This window comes from Gopherus evgoodei, chromosome 2 (genome assembly GCF_007399415.2).
Source record: "Gopherus evgoodei ecotype Sinaloan lineage chromosome 2, rGopEvg1_v1.p, whole genome shotgun sequence".
In the NCBI taxonomy this organism is placed as follows: Eukaryota; Metazoa; Chordata; order Testudines; family Testudinidae; genus Gopherus; species Gopherus evgoodei.
In genome coordinates this window covers 35,695,532-35,713,829 of record NC_044323.1, presented here as the reverse complement: position 1 = coordinate 35,713,829, position 18,298 = coordinate 35,695,532, and the positions used below count along the sequence as shown (strand labels likewise).

The following is an 18,298-nucleotide window of genomic DNA, read 5'->3' as shown; positions in this document are numbered from 1 at the left end:
TGTGCAGCAGGGTAATCACTGCCCAACAGCAGCGGAGGGGCGGATCTTTCTCCTTGATACACTCCAGCATCATTATAAATAAGTCAGGACCAATAAGATGTCAGAAATGTTTGTAGAATTCAGACGGCAGCCTATCAATATAAGGCGCATTGCCCATAGAGAGCTGCTGGACTGCAACAGAGACATGACAGCATGGCATCCAGGCACCACTGCACCTCACCAGTTAGACAGGGTAAGTCCTGGTGCAGCTGTGCCATCGCCAGCATATCAAAGGATTCAGACAAATACACAGTACTGTAAAAGGAAAGAGCGGCTTTCCGGATCTCAGCCAGCTCAGTCATCAAATAACCATTTGGCAGCTGGAGACAAGAGACCTGCTGATAGTCTGCAGTCTTCTTCTCCAAACCCCCCCCCGGCCCAAAACCTTGCGGGAGGATCAAGACTATGCAGCTGGATACAAAGGGCCTGAACCAGGCACCCTTCACCTTCTCTTCCAGCAAGCAACTCAGGATCAGTACTTCTCAGAGATTGGTGAATGCGCACTGGGTTCCCCATATTAAGGTTGCCATGAAGGTCCAAGATATCTCATTCCAGGGCATACATGGCCTGATGCAAGGACCACGTGGTAGCCTAGGTGTACTGCTGGCAAAACAGTTCGATCTGGACTTTCATGTCATACCACCACTCTCTCAAAGACTCATAAAGGGGCTTCTTCTGCCGCCAGCCCTCCCAAAGCACAGTGAATATCTGGGTGAAATTCAAGTCCTGTAACAATTTGGTAATAAAGTGCTAGTGGGAAGAACAGACAGGAAGAAGATGACACATACTGACAGAGACATAATGATGATCAGACAAGTGAGTGGGAAACATGGAGGACTGAACAAACATATTCACACTGGCTTTCATGGTATAAAAGCAATCTAGCCCCTGTGATGTGGCTGGGAGTAGCTTTCAGTCAAAAGTACTGCCTAGCAGTGGGTTGGGAGAATTTCCAAACATCTATTAGCCCAAAGGTCTATAGGAGACTATATAGTTCCCTGGATGACTGAAGGTGTAGCTCCTCATGGTTCCTGTCTAAAACAAACATAAACAAACATAAAACAAACATAAACAAACATAAAACACAATGCAAATGAAATCCCCTTCCAAGACAGGTCACAGTCAAACATGGCATGTGAAAGTGTTTGTAAAAAAGAGACACTGTCTTGCCCCACTGTGGGTGCATACACAGTAAAAAGATTAAAAACAACAGTGCCAACATGTGTCTTCACATTGAGGAGCTGGCCCTGCACAATCTCCTTGACAGAGAGGATCTGTGTCCCCGCACCCTGGTAAAAGAGAACAGCTACCCCAGCTGTGACATTGGAGCCACTGCTCAAGAAAGCTTCCCTTTCCCATTCCTTCCACCAGTTCTCCTGATTATCAGGATCTGAGTGCATCTCTTGCAAAAGGACCTCAGCCCATTTCTGTCTGAGAAATTCAGAGTTGTGCCCTTTTATGACCATCCTAGCATCCATTAATATTTGCAGAGTTAAGTTGAGAAGCACCCCAGAGACTAGAAGGAGAGAGCCAAGGAGCAGAGAGAAACAATGAAAAGCAGAAATACTTGAGAAAAAAATGAGCCGATGGGAGGCCCATATATTTTGCACAAGCTCTGCATGCTTCCTCAAAATACTCAGCAACTTTTTGAGATGGCAATGTTTCCTATGATCACCCAAGGTATCTCTTAAGACAAGAGTAGCTGAGTGAACCAAGTGCTGTAAGTCAGGAAAATAGGCCTTGACCTCAACTCTCTGCTTTCCTTTAGTGCTACACAAGAAGTCATTAATCTTCTGCACACTGTACCCACCCTTCCTATCTAGCTGATGGGCTGGGATATCAGGAATCAGTGAGGAATCAGAGAGAGATCATCGTCGTCCTCTCCACCTCCCTCAGTCTCTGCCAGCTTAGAATAATATTGAATTGCTATGTGAATAATGAGAATGTTACAAAAGGAGAGAGATTCAGTGGAAGAAACTGGCATATCTATTTGCCAAAGAATGATAGGCAGCACAGCCCCAGCCTGAGACCTGGTGTCATCACTGTAACATGCAGGATTGGGGGCTTGAGGGCTCACCATGCCAGGGGAAGGCAGCACCTCACTGGGAGCTCCAGTCATGGATCCATCACCCACAGCAAAGCAATTCTTTTTAGGGCACAGAGCTCCACCCTCAGCCACGGCCAGCAGCTCAAGGGCCTCCAAATTCCTAGCCCTTTTAGAAACAGTCCAGCATAAATCTATCTTCTTGGTCTGTTCTTCACCCCCATTTCTATAATGTGTGACTGCTTGCTCTGTAAGGAGAAGCTCCTCAACTTCCAGGGCTATCTTCTATCCAGGCATAAGTGATGGGGTCATAACAGAGGGTTTCTCTGGGGAGTGCTGCTCCTTGGACAATGGCAGACCACATGGGCAGAGGGAATAGTCTGGTCATGCACATGCAGGCTCAGTCTTCTGCTGGTCCCTTGGTGTTCCAGCCCCTCCCCACGATCCTGGGGTCCCATATTCTTACCAGGAACCCAGAGCCAGTGTACATGACTAGTAACCCCTCTATTGACCAGGGTCACCACACCGTTTCAGCTTTTCAGAGGTAACAAACACTGTATAATCCACACCACCTACATGCGCCTTTAAAAACAGGTTGAAGAGCTGTTCAGGTTATTTAAGCCTGGGCCTGGAATGACATAACATGTTTCATATTTGGATTCTTGCAACTCAACAGAATAATCCTAACAGCAGAAACAATGAGAGAGATCAGATACTAGGGTCTCATTGTGAATGAAGCGGGGGGGTGGGCATAGGAAAAAAACTATTTTAGTAGCAGGAATAAACAAGGGAAAAACTGGAAAAAAAGATTCCTTGACCCAAAATCCCTCCTGTACCAAATGATTCACAAACTGCTGTTGGGTCAAGAAAATCAATGCAGATTTACTAATTCGAGAGGCAGATTTTATGTTAGCACAGCCAATAGTCTTACCTGCACACAGCAGACGCCACAATAAAGAAGACAGCAGGAACACACTGAACCCCATGCTTGGGGGTCAAGCCACTAAACTCATCTGAAGTGGACCCTCATGGAGAACCCCCCCAATCCAAAGGAAAAAAGGGAGGGAACCCAACACCCCTAAAACAAAGAAACAGCAAGAAACAAAAACAAACACAGACTAAAACAAAACCAGCTAGTGCACATAGAACATACCAAACACAGTCTCACTCTCAGAAACTCCCACAGCCCCAAGAGAGAGAATCAGTAGTCTTTGTGGGGGAGGGAAACAGCTAGCCTGGCTGCAGAAAGAGTGGGAGAAGCACAGGCAGGTGAGCCTTAAACAGGCCCAGAGAATTCCCCTTCACAAGAACAGGAGACCCTGCTTGTTGAGCCACTTCCCAGACAGAGAAGAAAGGAGCCAGGGCCTGCTGCAGAACATACCTACAGCCTGGCCTCAGCTACCAAGAGCCAGCTGACAAAGAGACCATCAACAGCTGAGACATCAGACAACTGTACCCCCATCTGGGTTGATTAGAACAAACTGAGTTATCAGAATACTGTCGCTGCTACAATAATTAGATAGTGTAACACAATATTCAACAGCTTTTTTTTTTTAACTCTAGCTCCCTCAAATAAAACTCCCTGCTTTAAAGTCTATTTACAGTCTAATGCAGGGGTCGGCAACCTTTCAGAAGCGGTGTGCCGAGTCTTCATTTATTCACTCTAATTTATGGTTTTGCGTGCCAGTAATACATTTTAATGTTTTTAGAAGGTCTCTTTCTATAAGTCTATAATATATAACTAAACTATTGTTGTATGTAAAGTAAATAAGGTTTTTTAAATGTTTAAGAAGCTTCATTTAAAATTAAATTAAAATGCAGAGCCCCCTCAGACCAGTGGCCAGGACCCAGGCAGTGTGAGTGGCACTGAAAATCAGCTCACATGGCACCTTCGGCACCCATGCCATAGGTTGCCTACCCCGGTCTAATGTGTTTTATTTAAGTTCATAATTATTTCTTTGCATCTTCTGCTCCAGGATAAGAATTGATTCCTTTTGGGATAAGCACCTTTGATCTTAAAACTTCAGGATGGTGAATCCACTTTTCCCAAGAGGAATAAAAACATACCTGGATCAGAATGGATTCAAGGAGTCAGCTCCTGATAGGAGACCTCTAAATGTAACAGATCCAAGTAATCTTGAATGTGACAATCTTTATTTTCTTTGAGTCTGGCACTTTTACCCTCTCTTTTTGTGAAAAGACTTATAGATAGTGACACTGAAAATGGTGCCCATGTAGATCAGAAGTCATGAAGAGAGAAGTTAGCTATGTGATTGTTTAGTTCCTATTCCATAGGCTCTATGAACAGCAGAGTCTGTTAGTGGAAGATTCAGGGCTCTGGTTGGCCAGCCATCAGAGTACACTAGAATAGTTGTCTCTTTGTCAATGGCTGCCAATACTACTATCATTTTGGTAAATAACATGAGAGCTAAGGTCAAACAGCAAAGTAGATTAAAGCTCCTAATGACAGGATTAGAAAACTATGACAACAATGGGCAAATACATGTGGGTATTTTGCAGACCCTCTGAAGCAATGAAGTTCCCAGAGCTAACTGCCAACATTACTGATATGGAGGACTCCATTTTGAAATGTTACTTCTACATTCCTGACTTGACCAAGCTTCACTTCCAAAACTTGATGTAGGTTTTGCTTGAACTTGTGCGAATAAGAGAAAGAACTGGAGGAGAGTTATGGAAGTGGGATCAAACAGCAGAACAATGTCAAATGTAAAAGTTTTTACAGATTTTGCTGCTTGGCAGTCTAACCAAAGACAGAGAATACTTAAATGGCACTCAAGCATCCAGAATGATGTATCTATCAAAAGGCAGGAATGGTAGCTAGTTTCAATGTTAGTACTATTAATGGAAAGTATGAATACTAAAGCCTTGATCCAGCAAAACACTTAAAGCATGTGCTTAACTTTAAGCATGTGAATAATTAATTGAAGTCAAGGGAATACTCACATGCTTAAAGTTAAGCATGTGTATAATTGCTTTGTTGGATCAGAGCCCATGAGAACTGATTGAACAAACAGTTGACAAACTGCATACCAGACAAAGTGATGCATAATGCTCCTAACTTTTATAAGAGAAGTAGTTAATTGTATTTTGCTTCTTGCCAAACTGCTGCATTGCATTTAAAATATCTTATTTCCTGTTTCATAACAAACAGCAATAATTTAACTGAAGTTCTTATAAAGCTTTACTTAGTTTTTATGTCTACATTTTCAGGGCAGTGTGTATGGAATTGAAGGTACAGGATTTCTATCAGTCTGTTTTCCCACAAAATAAAGTTACAAAGTATATTATTTTTCCTACAAAATTTCATACTTACCATCTTCAAACAAACAGCACATTTCTGTTCCAGTTGGAATTTTCACAATATTAAGATCTGTTTCTTCCATCGCTGCAGTAGCCTGGGAACGTATCTGGGGCTAGTATGGAACATTTTTTCATTAAGACTGACTAAAAGCTATTGGTTGATTAAATAACAAGTGACTTGTGTGAAATTCAAGCAAAGACATAAAACCATCTATAAAACAATCAAATACTATAAAAAGTGGAAATCGGAAGTTCCATAAACAATTCGGACACCAGCCATGTTTCAGTGTTTCTTTGTATTCCAATGTTTGTCTAGATCAACCTGCTGTGTCTTGTTTTATACTTAGATTGTAAGCTGTTTGGAGTACAGACCATATTTTTGTTCTGTGTATGTACAGCACCTAGCACACTGAGGTCTCAGTCCATGACTACAGTTTCTAGGCTCTACAATAACTACAACATGTTGCAAACAAATACTGAAATATTCTCAATGAGCAGCATTTAAATAACCATAACTCTGTTTTAGTTTTTGTGTTACCATTTTTTGGCCTGATTAAATTTCCATGGAAATAGTATTAATACTTCTTTTGATTTTTTTTAGAAGGTGAATGGTCTCTTACAGACCTTTTTAACATTTGTGACAGGGTCAGGCCAGATGGCTACAAGAGAGTGCTGGAAAGCAGGTATATTAGCCCCAGGATAAGCAGGGAGGAAACCTGCTCAGGCAAGGTATGGACAGCAAGCCCAGGGGCATGGGGAAATTCTGAGGTTGAGAGGACTATCCCGGCCTACTGCTAAGTGGAAGCACAGAACCCACCGAGGCAGAGAAGGAGCTCTGTCACAACTGGTGTCAGACGTGAGATTGTGTGACAGTGCAGTGGACTAAGCCAAAAAAAAAAAAAAAAGTAGAAAAGGGGGATCTTCTTGTCCTTACCACAATGACGACATGGTGAGGGCATTAGTACGGGCCACTGTGACCCAGCAGGAAGCCAGCTGAGCCCAGATGACAGTCTAGCAGGAATTGATAGGGTTGCAGCACTAGACCAAGCAATTGCTGATGAATCAGGCTGCTCAGGACTGAGCGCTCCTGCGAGAAGTGATGGACCAGCTGAAAGCCCTGATCACCCTAGCCTGTGGGCCCAATGAGACATGAGTCCTAAAGGCCACTGGTTACCTACCAAAGATGACTGCAGAAGACAATGTGGAGGCGTACCTCCCTACCTTTGAAAGGACCGCGTTATGTAAGGCCTGGCCCCAGGACCAGTGGGCCAACATCCTTGCCCCCTTTTTGTGTGGGGAGGCCCAGAAGGCTTACCATGATATGCCTGCAGAAGTCGCGTCCGACTACCCTCAGCTGAAGGCGGAGATCCTGATGCATTCGGTGGTAATGGCAGCGGTGCGGGCCCAGAGGTATCACAAGTGGACGTACCAACAGAGCAAACCTCCAAGGTCCCAACTATTTGACCTCACTCACCTTGCACAGACGTGGCTGTGACCCAAAGCCCATAGTTCTGAGGAGGTTCTGGAGATTCTGGTCATAGACCGGTACACGAGCAGACTGCCACCAGATCTCTGTGCATGGGTGGGCCAAAATGACTCCTCCTCCTATGACGAGGTGGTTGCACTGGTGGAGAGATGGATGATGGCCAGAGAACTTTTATGACCACCCAGGGAAGATTCTTTCTGAATCAAATGATCGGCCCCGATCCCAGGAATTCGGATGACCAAGCACCCAGGAAGGTCTAGGTGGGAGAAGAGGGGAGCCGAGGACTAGCCAGGGACCATGAAGAGATGGAGAGACCTGGGCAAAGAGGACTGTGGGGTCAGTCCCCCTAGCCCAAAGGACAGGGGGGGTGACTAGGGCCATGTATAGATGTTACGCATGAGGAGAGTTGTGGCACATAGCAACCCAGTGTCCTAATGCTGAGGAGCCCATGCAGTGTAACCTGGGGAATGGGGCAGACCTGTGCACCCTAATCCACTTAATGGGGGTTGTGCTAACCCCACATAAATATACAAGACCAGTGAGACTGAACGGGGTAGAGATCATGGGGTTTGTGGACTCCGGGAGCTCTATCCTCCTCATCACCAGGAAGCTAGTGAAATGCAATCAGCTGATGCAGGCCAAACATACAGGGGTAACATGCGTCCATGGGGCGGTTAGTTATTACCCCACCAACCCAGTAAAGATTGAGATCCAGGGAAACATTACCAGGGTAACAGCAGGGGTGGTCTCTACACTCCCATACCTATAGAGAGAGATTTCCCAGGATTTGGAAGCTTGCTCCCACCAGAGGGGCTGGAGGAAGGAGAGGATCCCAAAGTTAATGAATCATCCACAGCAGAATGCCACCCCTGATTTTCTCTAAGATATCTCAGGATCTGTTCCCTGTTCCCAGGAGGGTCAGGAAGACCAAGCAGGAAAGGAAGGCAGCTAAGGCCTTGGGAACCCGGATCCTGACCCAGAGCCAGGTCAGTCCTGGAAAAGAGAATTTTGGATGGGACCAGGCGGAAGACCTGAGATATGACATTAGGAATGAGGTGGCTGAGATAGATGGGGTATCCATAGATGAAAACGCCCAGGGACCAGGACCCTACTTCATGATCAAGAAGGATCTCCTGTACTGCGTCATACAGATGTAGGGGTAGGAAGTACAGTAGCTCCTGGTGCCACAAAAGCATCTGAGGGTAGTGTTAATCCTTGCCCACAGTCACCTTTTTGGAGGGTACCTAGGGGCAGAGAAGACCCTGGCACAAATCCTACAAATGTTCTTCTGGTCGGGAATACATGAAGAAGTTTGGCGGTATTGCGCCTCCTGCCCCAAGTGTCAACAACACAGTCCCCGTCACCTTCAGGCTTCATGGGGCTCCAGCCACCTTCCAGAGTCTCATGGACAAGCTGTTGTGCCCCCATGCTGGTTATGCTGCCACATACTTGGACTATGTGATTATCCACACCCCAGACTGGGAGACCCACCTGGAAAAGGGAGAAGTGGTGCTGAATACCCTATAGTGCACTGGCCTTACAGCCAATCCTGCCAAGTGTGCCATAGGACTAGTGGAAGCTAAATACCTAGGGTACACTTTAGGGAGAGGCATGGTAAAGCCCCATCTACATAAGCTGGAAGTGATCCAAAAATTGGCCCCAGCCAAACCAGAAAAAATAAGTCAGAGCATTCCTAGGCATAGTGGGGTACTACCAGCGATTTATCCCCCATTTCACCACAAGGCAAGTCCCCTGACGGACCTGGTAAAGGCCTGGGGACCTGACATGATCCGCTGAACTGATGCGGCAGAGGGGGCATTCACAGACCTGTGGACAGCCCTCTGCAGCAACTCTGTGCTCATAGCCCTGGACTTTACTAAAGAATTCATTTTACAGATGGATGCATAAGAAGTGGAGTTGAGGGCTGTCCTGTCACAGACAGTCGGAGAAGATGAACACCCAGTCCTTTACCTTAGCAGAAAACTCCTTCGGAGGGACCAGAAAAATGCAGCAGTAGAGACAGAGTGTCTCGCCATTAAGTGGGCCATGGAAACTCAATCATATTACCAGCTAGGTTGGCGATTTGTCCTTGTGACTGAAAATGCCCCCCTCCAGTGGATGCAACGGAATAAAGAGAATAATGCCAGGGTGATCGGATGGTTCTTGTCCCTCCAACCATTCCACTTCCGCATAAAACACAGAGTCGGAAGCCACCATGGTGATGCGGATGGCCTGTCCCGGGTACACTGTCTAGTGACCCAAGTTGCCCAATCCCATGGTTTTGAGCAGCAGGGATGGATTTGTGACAGGGTCAGGCCAGACGGCTACAGGAGAGTGCTGGAAGGCAGGTATATTAGCCCCAGGATAAGCAGGTCACTTTTCCCTTGGTAACTGAACAGAGGTTGCTCTAGGTTAATTAGGACAGCTGGGGCCAATCAAGGGCCTGCTAGAACCTGTTAAAAGCCTCCCCTCCAGCCAGATAGGGGCATGCGATAGGAGTTGTGGGAAGGAAGTGCATTACTGGACAGCTGGGCAATGCAGATGCTGACAAGGAGGGAAAACCTCACAGGTACTGAGGCAAAGGGCAGGGGAAATCCTACCCAACAGGGTGAACAACACTTCTGGGCCCCGGAGGTCTGAGGGAAGAGACCTCACTGGAGCGGAGAGATTGAACTGGGTGTCTGGTTTGCTGCCACCATGTCTGGAGGGGCTATCAGAGACTAAGAGGCTCTCCTCCGCCTCCCCCGTCAGGGAGGCCGGGAGGAACCGTGCTCAGGCAAGGTATGGACAGCAAGCCCAGGGGTGTGGGAAAATTCTAAGGTAGAGAGGAATACCCTGGCCCACCACTAAGTGGAAGCACAGAATCCACTGAGGCAGAGAAGGAGCTCTGTCACACATATAAATAAAAAATTGAGTATTTTGTGTATATTCTTCTATAGTAACAAATGTGGTGGTTTACTATCAGATGAATAGGGGGTTTTTTTAAGGTAATAGGGAAAGTTTTATTCTCTGGTTTAAGGATTATATTTAGTCTATTCCGTACCTTACTGTCTAATTACAGTTGTCTAATTAGGGGCATAGTGAACTATTTTTCTCAGTAAGAAAAGATTGCTATTTGACATACCTATATAGAGATACCTAGTAAGTCATTTAATACCTATTTGCTATTTGAGATACTGTACCTATACACTGTTTTTTAAATTTTCTTATACAGTTCTGAGAGAGAGCTACATGATAAAGGGAAAAGGTTCATTAAGAGTTTGTTGCTGTTGTTCATGTCTCGTTAAAAGGGTAGAGCTAAGGTTGTTTAGATGCCTGCCATTGAGAATCATTCTTTTTAAATTTTTTGTCTGTATTAACTGAATGTTAAGATGGAGCACTAGAACTGGTTTTGTAACCTTTATATGTCTTTTCTTGAATTACACATAGCAATCTTAACATTAAATTATTTGTTATTAAATTTTCTAATTTTTAAAAAGGACATACATTTTATTGTTAAATGTTACTAAGTGCAATGTTGGTCTTAGATATTCTATAGATGGTCTATCATAAACTATTATTCAATATAGACCATTTGTCTAAGTTCTGAAAAAGTAAAAGTTAATGTAAATTACAATATTCACAACTACATGTTAAAATGTACACATGTATAGTGATGTTCAGATATCTGCAATAAACCATTGTCAGATATAAGTGGTCAAAAGAATCACTAGAACAATTCTTTCACCATGAAAAATCACAGATTTTTTTTGACTCCTTGCTATATAAAAATTTAGCTTTTCAAAACTGTCAGAAAATTTTACTATATACTTGTATTATTCACAGAAAAATTTTAAACAGTTACATTTAATGAAAAAAGTAGTTACATACCAATGGTGAAAAAGGGAAATATAAACCACCCCTTCGTTCATTTATTTGGCTTGCACCAGTTTCAATATAGAGAGGAACAGCAAGCTGTAAAACAGCAAAAACATACTAAGCATATTTCAAGAAAACATAACTTAAGACCATGTATGCTCACAAACAACTAAGCTTCAATAATAAAATACTGAAATAGAATGCACTGTTTTGTTCATCTGATTAAATGGGGAGGTTGCATACAATAATGACACCAAAAAACAGTTAAAATATAGCTAAACTAAAAAACAACTCTTTTACATGTAGAATTGAATATGTTCACAGCTGGACTTTATATGTGATCTTATGCAATAAACAATATGTATCAGTGCAAAAACCCAATGTATGTGCAACTATTATAATTTAATTTTTAATTGCATCAATGTCAAGAAGTTGAACATTTGGTTTTCACTAGGGCTGTCAATTAAATGCAGTTAACTCACATGATTAACTAAAAAAATTAATTGCGATTAAAAAAATTAATTGTGATAAGTCACACTGTTAAACATGGGACTTCTGTAGCCAGCATTGCAAGGTATTTACATGCCATGTATGCTAAACATTCGTATGCCCCTTCATTCTTCGGCCACCATTCCAGAGGACATGCTTCCATGCTGATGATGCTCATTAAAAAAAATGCATTAATTAAATTTGTGACTGAACTCCTTGGGGCAAGGGGAGAATTGTATGCCTCCTGTTCTGTTTTATCCACATTCCGCCATATATTTCATGTTATAGCAGTCTTGGATGATGACAGCACATGTTGTTCATTTTAAGAACACTTTTACTGCAGATTTGACAAAATGCAAAGAAGGCACCAATGTGAGATTTCTACAGATAGATATAGCACTTGACCCAAGGTTTAAGAATCTGAAGTGCCTTCCAAAATCTGAGAGGGACAAGGTGTGGACTATGCTTTCAGATATCTTATAAAAGCAACACTCCCATGTGGAAACTACAGAACCCGAACCACCAAAAATAAAATCAACCTTCTGCTGGTGGCATCTGACTCAGATGATGAAAATGAACATGCATTGGTCCGCACTGTTTTGGATCGTTATTGAGCAGAACTCATCATCATCATTGACGCATGTCCTCTGGAATGGTGGTTGAAGAATGAAGGGACATATGAATCTTTAGCACATCTGGCACATAAATATCTTGCGATGCCGGTGCCATGTGAACGCTTGTTCTCACTTTCAGGTGACGTAAACAAGAAGCAGGAGGCATTATCTCCTGCAAATGTAAACAAACTTGTTTGTCTGTTTGGCTGAACATGAAGTAGGATTGAGTGGACTTGTAGACTTTAAAGTTTTACATTGTTTAATTTCTGAATGCTTTTTTTTGTACATAATTCTACATTTGTACTTTCAACTTTCATGATAAAGATATTGCACTACAATACTTGTAATGGGGGAATACTATTTCTTTTGTTTTTTTACGGTGCAAATATTTGTAGTAAAAAATAAATCATTTTGTATTCTGTGTTGTAACTGAAATCAATATATTTGAAAATGTAGAAAAAATCCAAAAATATTTAAATAAATGGTATTCTATTGTTTAACAGTGCGATTATTCATGATTAATTTTTTTAATTGCTTGACAGCTCTAGTTTTCACAGCAACTTTAAGTCATCTGCTCTGCATGTTCGCATTAAGGTTCTGATTCAGCAAAGCACCTAATCTTGTAATTCCATCCCCACTCTGGAAAGGATTTTATAACTATCATGGAAGTGGCCAGGGGTGGGGAGGAGACAGCCAAGCTAATTGGTGGCAACTTCTGGTGGCCAGTGCAGGTACTTGCTCTATAGGCGGTTTGGTTCCCTGATAAAACAGAATTGGAAGTGGACTTAGGAAAAGGCATCTCCTGAAGAAGCTGGGGAATGGGGACAGGGCTTCTAATGTCTGATACAACAAGGAGACAACCCCCTTTACCCAGCACCTTAGCCCTCACATGAGTTAAGGCCAGTGGGGTCCCAGCAATGGTGTGGGAGCAGGTGTGGAGGGGTGTGGGGCTTATGGCAGTCTTCAAACAGGTGAAAATCATTAAGGAAAGAATGATGAACTTCACTGTATGACCTATTGCCAGATAGTTCCCAGATAAATTACATAATTACGGTTGTGGCCTAATTATCCACATCCCTTGTACCTTGTTTTTCTCCCTGCACGTCCAGAACAATGCATGCATGCATTAAGGTTCTGATTCAGCAAAGCAATTAAGAATGTGAATAATTCCATCCATATTCTGCAAAGCACTTAAGCATGTATTAAATTTAAGCATCAGAGTAATTCCACTAATGGAAATTCTCCTTTGCATGTACAGAGATATGTAACAGCTATCTCATTGCTCGACTGACCTCACCAGGGTTGATTTTAATACTTTTATGTTTGAACTATAATTTAGAGAAATATACTGATATTTTCTGGCTTTATCCATTTCCTTTGAGTTGATGGTGACTGTAGAAGTACTTCCCCATCCATTAGGATGGACATCTGTAGTTAAAATGAGTCTGGCTCCAACAGAGGCAATTTATTTATTGAATTTATTCACCAACTGAAGGATTTTCAAACGTATAGTGCCAAGTACTGTTGTCTGAGTGTTAAGACTACTAGCTCTATTGGGAAAGTCCAGTGGAGATGAGAGCTATGGCTGATCACAGATCTGATCAAGCTGAAGGACCAGGTCATCAGACCCATCCCCTTTACACTGCCAGAGCAGCACAAATTGGACAGAGCACACACAACTCTATGTGAATGAAATAAATGTTTTCCTCTTTGTGTAAGTTAAGTTGCCAAGCAGTAAGTGAGTTTTAAACAATAAAAGCAGCAAAGAGTCCTGTGGCACCTTACAGACTAACAGACGTTTTGGAGCATGAGCTTTCGTGGGTGAATACCCACTTCGTGACATGCATCTGACGAAGTGGGTATTCACCCACAAAAGCTCATGCTCCAAAAAGTCTGTTAGTCTATAAGGTGCCACAGGACTCTTTGCTGCTTTTACAGATCCAGACTAACACGGCTACCCCTCTGATACTTTTAAACAATAAACCTTCCATTTCTATTTTGCCAAACACTTTCTCTTAGGTCCTTTTTTTAATAGCATGCATGTGCATGTGTGTGTCATATTCCTAAGGGCTACATCGTAAGAACACAGTCTGACTCAAGTAAGGGACAGCACATAGTTGCACTGCCTCAGGAGCAGATTAGGGAATGAATTGTGACTCAGCGGGAAGCTTGGAGGAGCGCTTTAAATGCCGGCCCCTGCCCTGCTGCCGGAGCTGAGGGCTGGGATTTAAAGAGCTCGGGGCTCCCCGCAGAGCCCTTTAAATCCCCGCTGCAGAAGCCGATGCGGTCTGGCATGGCATACTGGCTCTTGCCAGTACACCGTACCGGACTGGACTGGCTTACTTTCACCTCTGCCCCTTCAAGATTTCTAATAGATTGGTGAGACATAATTTCCATTTACAAAAGACTCTTCCCAAACAAATCATGTTCATCAATTTGTCTGATAACTCTGTTCTTTATTATAATTTCAACCAATTTGCCTGATATAGAAGATAGGCTTACTGGCTTGTAAGTGCCAGGATCACTCCTGGAGCCTTTTAAAAAAAATCAATGTTACATTAGCTGTCCTCCAGTCATCTGGCACATACGTTACATGCCACAGTTGGCAGTTCTGCAATTTCATATTTGAGTTTCTTCAAAACTCTTGGGTGAATACCATTAGGTACTGGTGACTCATTACTGGGTAATTTATTAATTTGTTCCAAAACTGCTTCTACTAACATCTCAATCTGGGACAATTCCTCAGATTTGTCACCTAAAAAGAATGGCTCACGTGTGGGAATCTCCCTCACACCCTCTCAGCAGCAAATCACTTTTGTATCTTTCTTATTCTTGCTTTTGGATTTGCTTGGCTTCATAATATAAGTTTATTACTAGGCTTTGCAGTGTTAGAAGGTTAGAACCTTCCAATAAAAACAAAACATTAAAAACCAATCAATTGCATAGTTGTTTTTACATACGGGTTGATTGAGGGATGCATGGTTAAATGCTGCTGCCTGACGGTACAAAGTATGTCTAAGAAACATCTCATCCTTAATGGCATGCAGGCTGAAAAAAAAAAAAGAGTCTCTCTGTTAAATTAAAAATGTAAACATATCGATTATAATGTAGGATGTCATTGCGAATAATTACAATTGATGAATTAGTTAAAATATCTCTCTCTATAGATACATCTCTACATATCTTGCATTAGAAACTTTCCATTTCCCTTTAGATTACACATGATGCTGTGAAGAATTCTGTGATATTATATGTTAAGGTGTTTTAATATATTTTAACTATGCAAATAAGTACATTTGTGAATATGGCAGCTCTCTTTGCAAGACTTGAAGACCTTAACATATACAACAAAAAACCAAACAAACAAGCAAAATAAAAGCTATGATTAAGGGCTTGTCTCCATAGAGAATTAGTGTGTGCCAATCCAGTGTGTGAATCTACAGTGTACTAACATGCTGTGCACTCACTTGCTATGGAGACCAGCCCTAAACACCTTGCCCTCCCATAAGATGATCAGAGCCAACACAGAGTACAGAAAATACTTTCATTAAAAAAATGAAAACAACAAGAGAAAGAAAAGAACAGATCAAGTTAAAAATGGAAAAATGTAAAGAAAAACTTGTGTACATTTTAAAATATGGTACTGCTTTTTAATACAACAGAAGGAATATGAAGACATCTTACATAAATGACTATATGACTCATGATGTTTGCTGTACTTGCAGAAAGAACTGAAATAATGGGATGAGACATTCTGCTAATCCCTCTCACATCCTATGACAAATACATCTTTTTACTGACCAGCAAGAAACTATTCTCATGAGTGTTCCTTTTACGAGCCTCAGGCTTAATAAAGCAAACACACAAGAGAGAATGAGAGCAAAAAGTCAATAAATATTCAGTAATAAGTTGTGCATATTGCTAGATATATACACTAAATGTATTGATACAATACCACACTCTGTGGAGCTGAAAAATCCTCGAGGAACAGAACATATTCACAGCTTTAAAATATCAGGCTTTATAAATCTATTGTAATTTTATGTTGTAGCCCCACCCAAGGGGCAGTGCCCCCCTCAACTCATTCCCACCAAAATCCAAAACTGAAGCTCTGATGCAAAGTGTAACACATGCAGTGGGTATACAGCCATGCAATACTTACTGTATAATGATCATAAAAGGAAAAAGGCATAAGGAACTGATAGCAGAAATGCATGAGACCTATAGGCATAGAACTATAAGAATGCTTAAGCAGTTCCCATAGTATAAGGCCTTACAGCATAAGAGCAGTTGCTCAATAAGTTAGCATAAGTAAGTAAACTAACAATGACCTTAAGTCACAAGATGGCACAAAACTTTGTTTATTGTTTTGCAATAATCACAAGTGTTGTAAACTGCTGATAGGTAATCACAAGATGCTAGTTTATACCAGTTTGGGATATTTTTAGTTAAGGACATCAGCAAATGTCTGGTTACAAGAATGACATGCTAACTAACTGATATATGTGCTAATAAGCTTGAGGTAAAAGGATTAATAACCTCTGGGAGAAGAGCATCCCAACATGAGTAGGGTTAAGAATTACAAACAAGAAAAAGGCACTGAAACTCCTACTGAACATGTATTAGCTATAGTACTGTCAGTATAACACATTATAACAGCTGTATCCTGGCCTGTGTGCCTGGAGAGATGCCAGGATGGTGACTACTGATGATGGTGAGGGGGAAGATAAGGAAAATAATTAACAATTCAGGTGGTTTTGCAAGGGATAGGGTAAGTATATGGATACTCAGCTCATTCTGCATCCTTTCTATTTGCCATGCTGGGCTTGAGTGTTTGTGAATTTGCTAACTATATTAAAAACAAATTATTATAAATATAGTGTCATTTCCTAAGTGTGAGTGTTGCAACTGTGAACATCAGGGTTCCCAACTGAACAGCAATTCTGGTAATACAGGGCCTGATCTTAGGGCAATAACCTACCAAATTTTAGAGTGCTAACTGGGGAAACTCACATCAGTAATATAATCAATATACAATCAACAAATCAGGCAACAAGAGGGGATGAAAAGTGGGCTGTGGAATACACCCCTCTATCCACATCTCCAAAAACAACAGTTGTAATAGCATAGTTAGGGGTGCTGGAACAATTTTTATTGTGGGGGTGCTGAAAGCCATTGAACCAAACTGTAAACCCTGTATAGAATGGAAACCATTTCAAGCCAGGGGGTGCTGCACTCCCGCCCCCACCTCTGCACTCCTTGTTCCAGAACCTATGAGCATAATGTATGGTAAAAATATGCACTGAAGACCAGGTAGCAGCCCTGAAAATATCCAATACAGAAACATCACTGAGGAATGTGGACAAAGCCACTCGGGCCCTCACTGAATGAATGAGCCACCAGTCTCTGTGGACATGTGGTGGTGTGGTCTGAGCTATCCCATATGCTGTTATAATGCAGGTGGTGGTCCAACCAGAAATTGTCTTTGAAGAGACTGCCTGACCCTTCACACAATGCACATAGGAGACAAAAAGCCAAGGCGATGAACAAAATGGTTTAGCCCTTTTCAAATAGTGTGCCAAGCACCGTCTCACATCCAATGCGTGAAGGCACTGTTCATCTGCACTCGAGTGTGGCTTAGGAATAAATACAGGTAAGTATATTGATTGGTTAAGGTGAAACTCTGAAAACACTTCAGAAATTATTTTTGGATGCGGCCCTAGGGCCACTTTGTCTTGGAAAAACTGCACATACGGAAGCCCTGCCATTAGGCGCTGCTGTTCCCTATTCTCCTTGTGGATTTTATGGTAGTAAGAAAAGCTGTCTTTCAGTAATGGAGGGACACAGAGTAAGTTGAAAGGGACTCAAATGGAGGTTCCATGAGGGCAGCCAGTATTTATGGTCTCACAAAAGAACCATTTTTTTCAGACATAGAAAGAGACAGACAACACATTTCAGAAATCTGACTACATGTAGCTGGAAAAAAATGACTTTCCTTGTATCGGAGGATTGAATGCCAAAATCACTGCTAAGTGGACCTTCAATGACCTGAGACGCAGACCTGCGGACTTCAGATGTAACAGGTAATCCAAAAGGTCCTGAATGCAGGCTAGTCTTGGCTGAATTCCTTGACCCAGTGACCAAACTGAAAAACACTTCCACTTGTCCAAATAGGTAGTCCTAGTAGAGGGTTTTCTTCTTTTAATTAGGACTTGCTGAACTGATTCAAAACATCATCCTTCCTCCTCATCTATGCCAGGAGGTGCAGACTGCTCAGTACTGGACACCAAATCTGACAGTGGTTTGCCAGTAGGTTGAGAAGGAGGGTGAAGAGTTCTGCGAGACTGAACAGATAGACTGAGAAGGTCAGAGATAAATTAAATAGTAATAAATCATCAGGACATGATGGTATTCACCCAACTGTTCTGAAGGAACTCAAATATAAAA

At 42.3% G+C, this 18,298-nt stretch overlaps 1 protein-coding gene across 2 annotated transcripts in view; it reads right to left on the bottom strand.

Moving 5' to 3' along the window:
* C2H10orf67 (chromosome 2 C10orf67 homolog) overlaps positions 1-18,298 on the bottom strand; it is a 123,343-nt gene that overhangs the window by 22,616 nt on the left and 82,429 nt on the right. For both annotated transcript variants that reach the window (XM_030550369.1, XM_030550370.1), the window contains 3 exons: positions 14,812-14,899; positions 10,761-10,844; positions 5,418-5,517 (listed from right to left, as the gene is read on the bottom strand). In XM_030550369.1, coding sequence (XP_030406229.1) covers positions 5,418-5,517; positions 10,761-10,844; positions 14,812-14,899 — 272 coding nt within the window. The remainder of the gene's footprint in view (positions 1-5,417; positions 5,518-10,760; positions 10,845-14,811; positions 14,900-18,298) is intronic.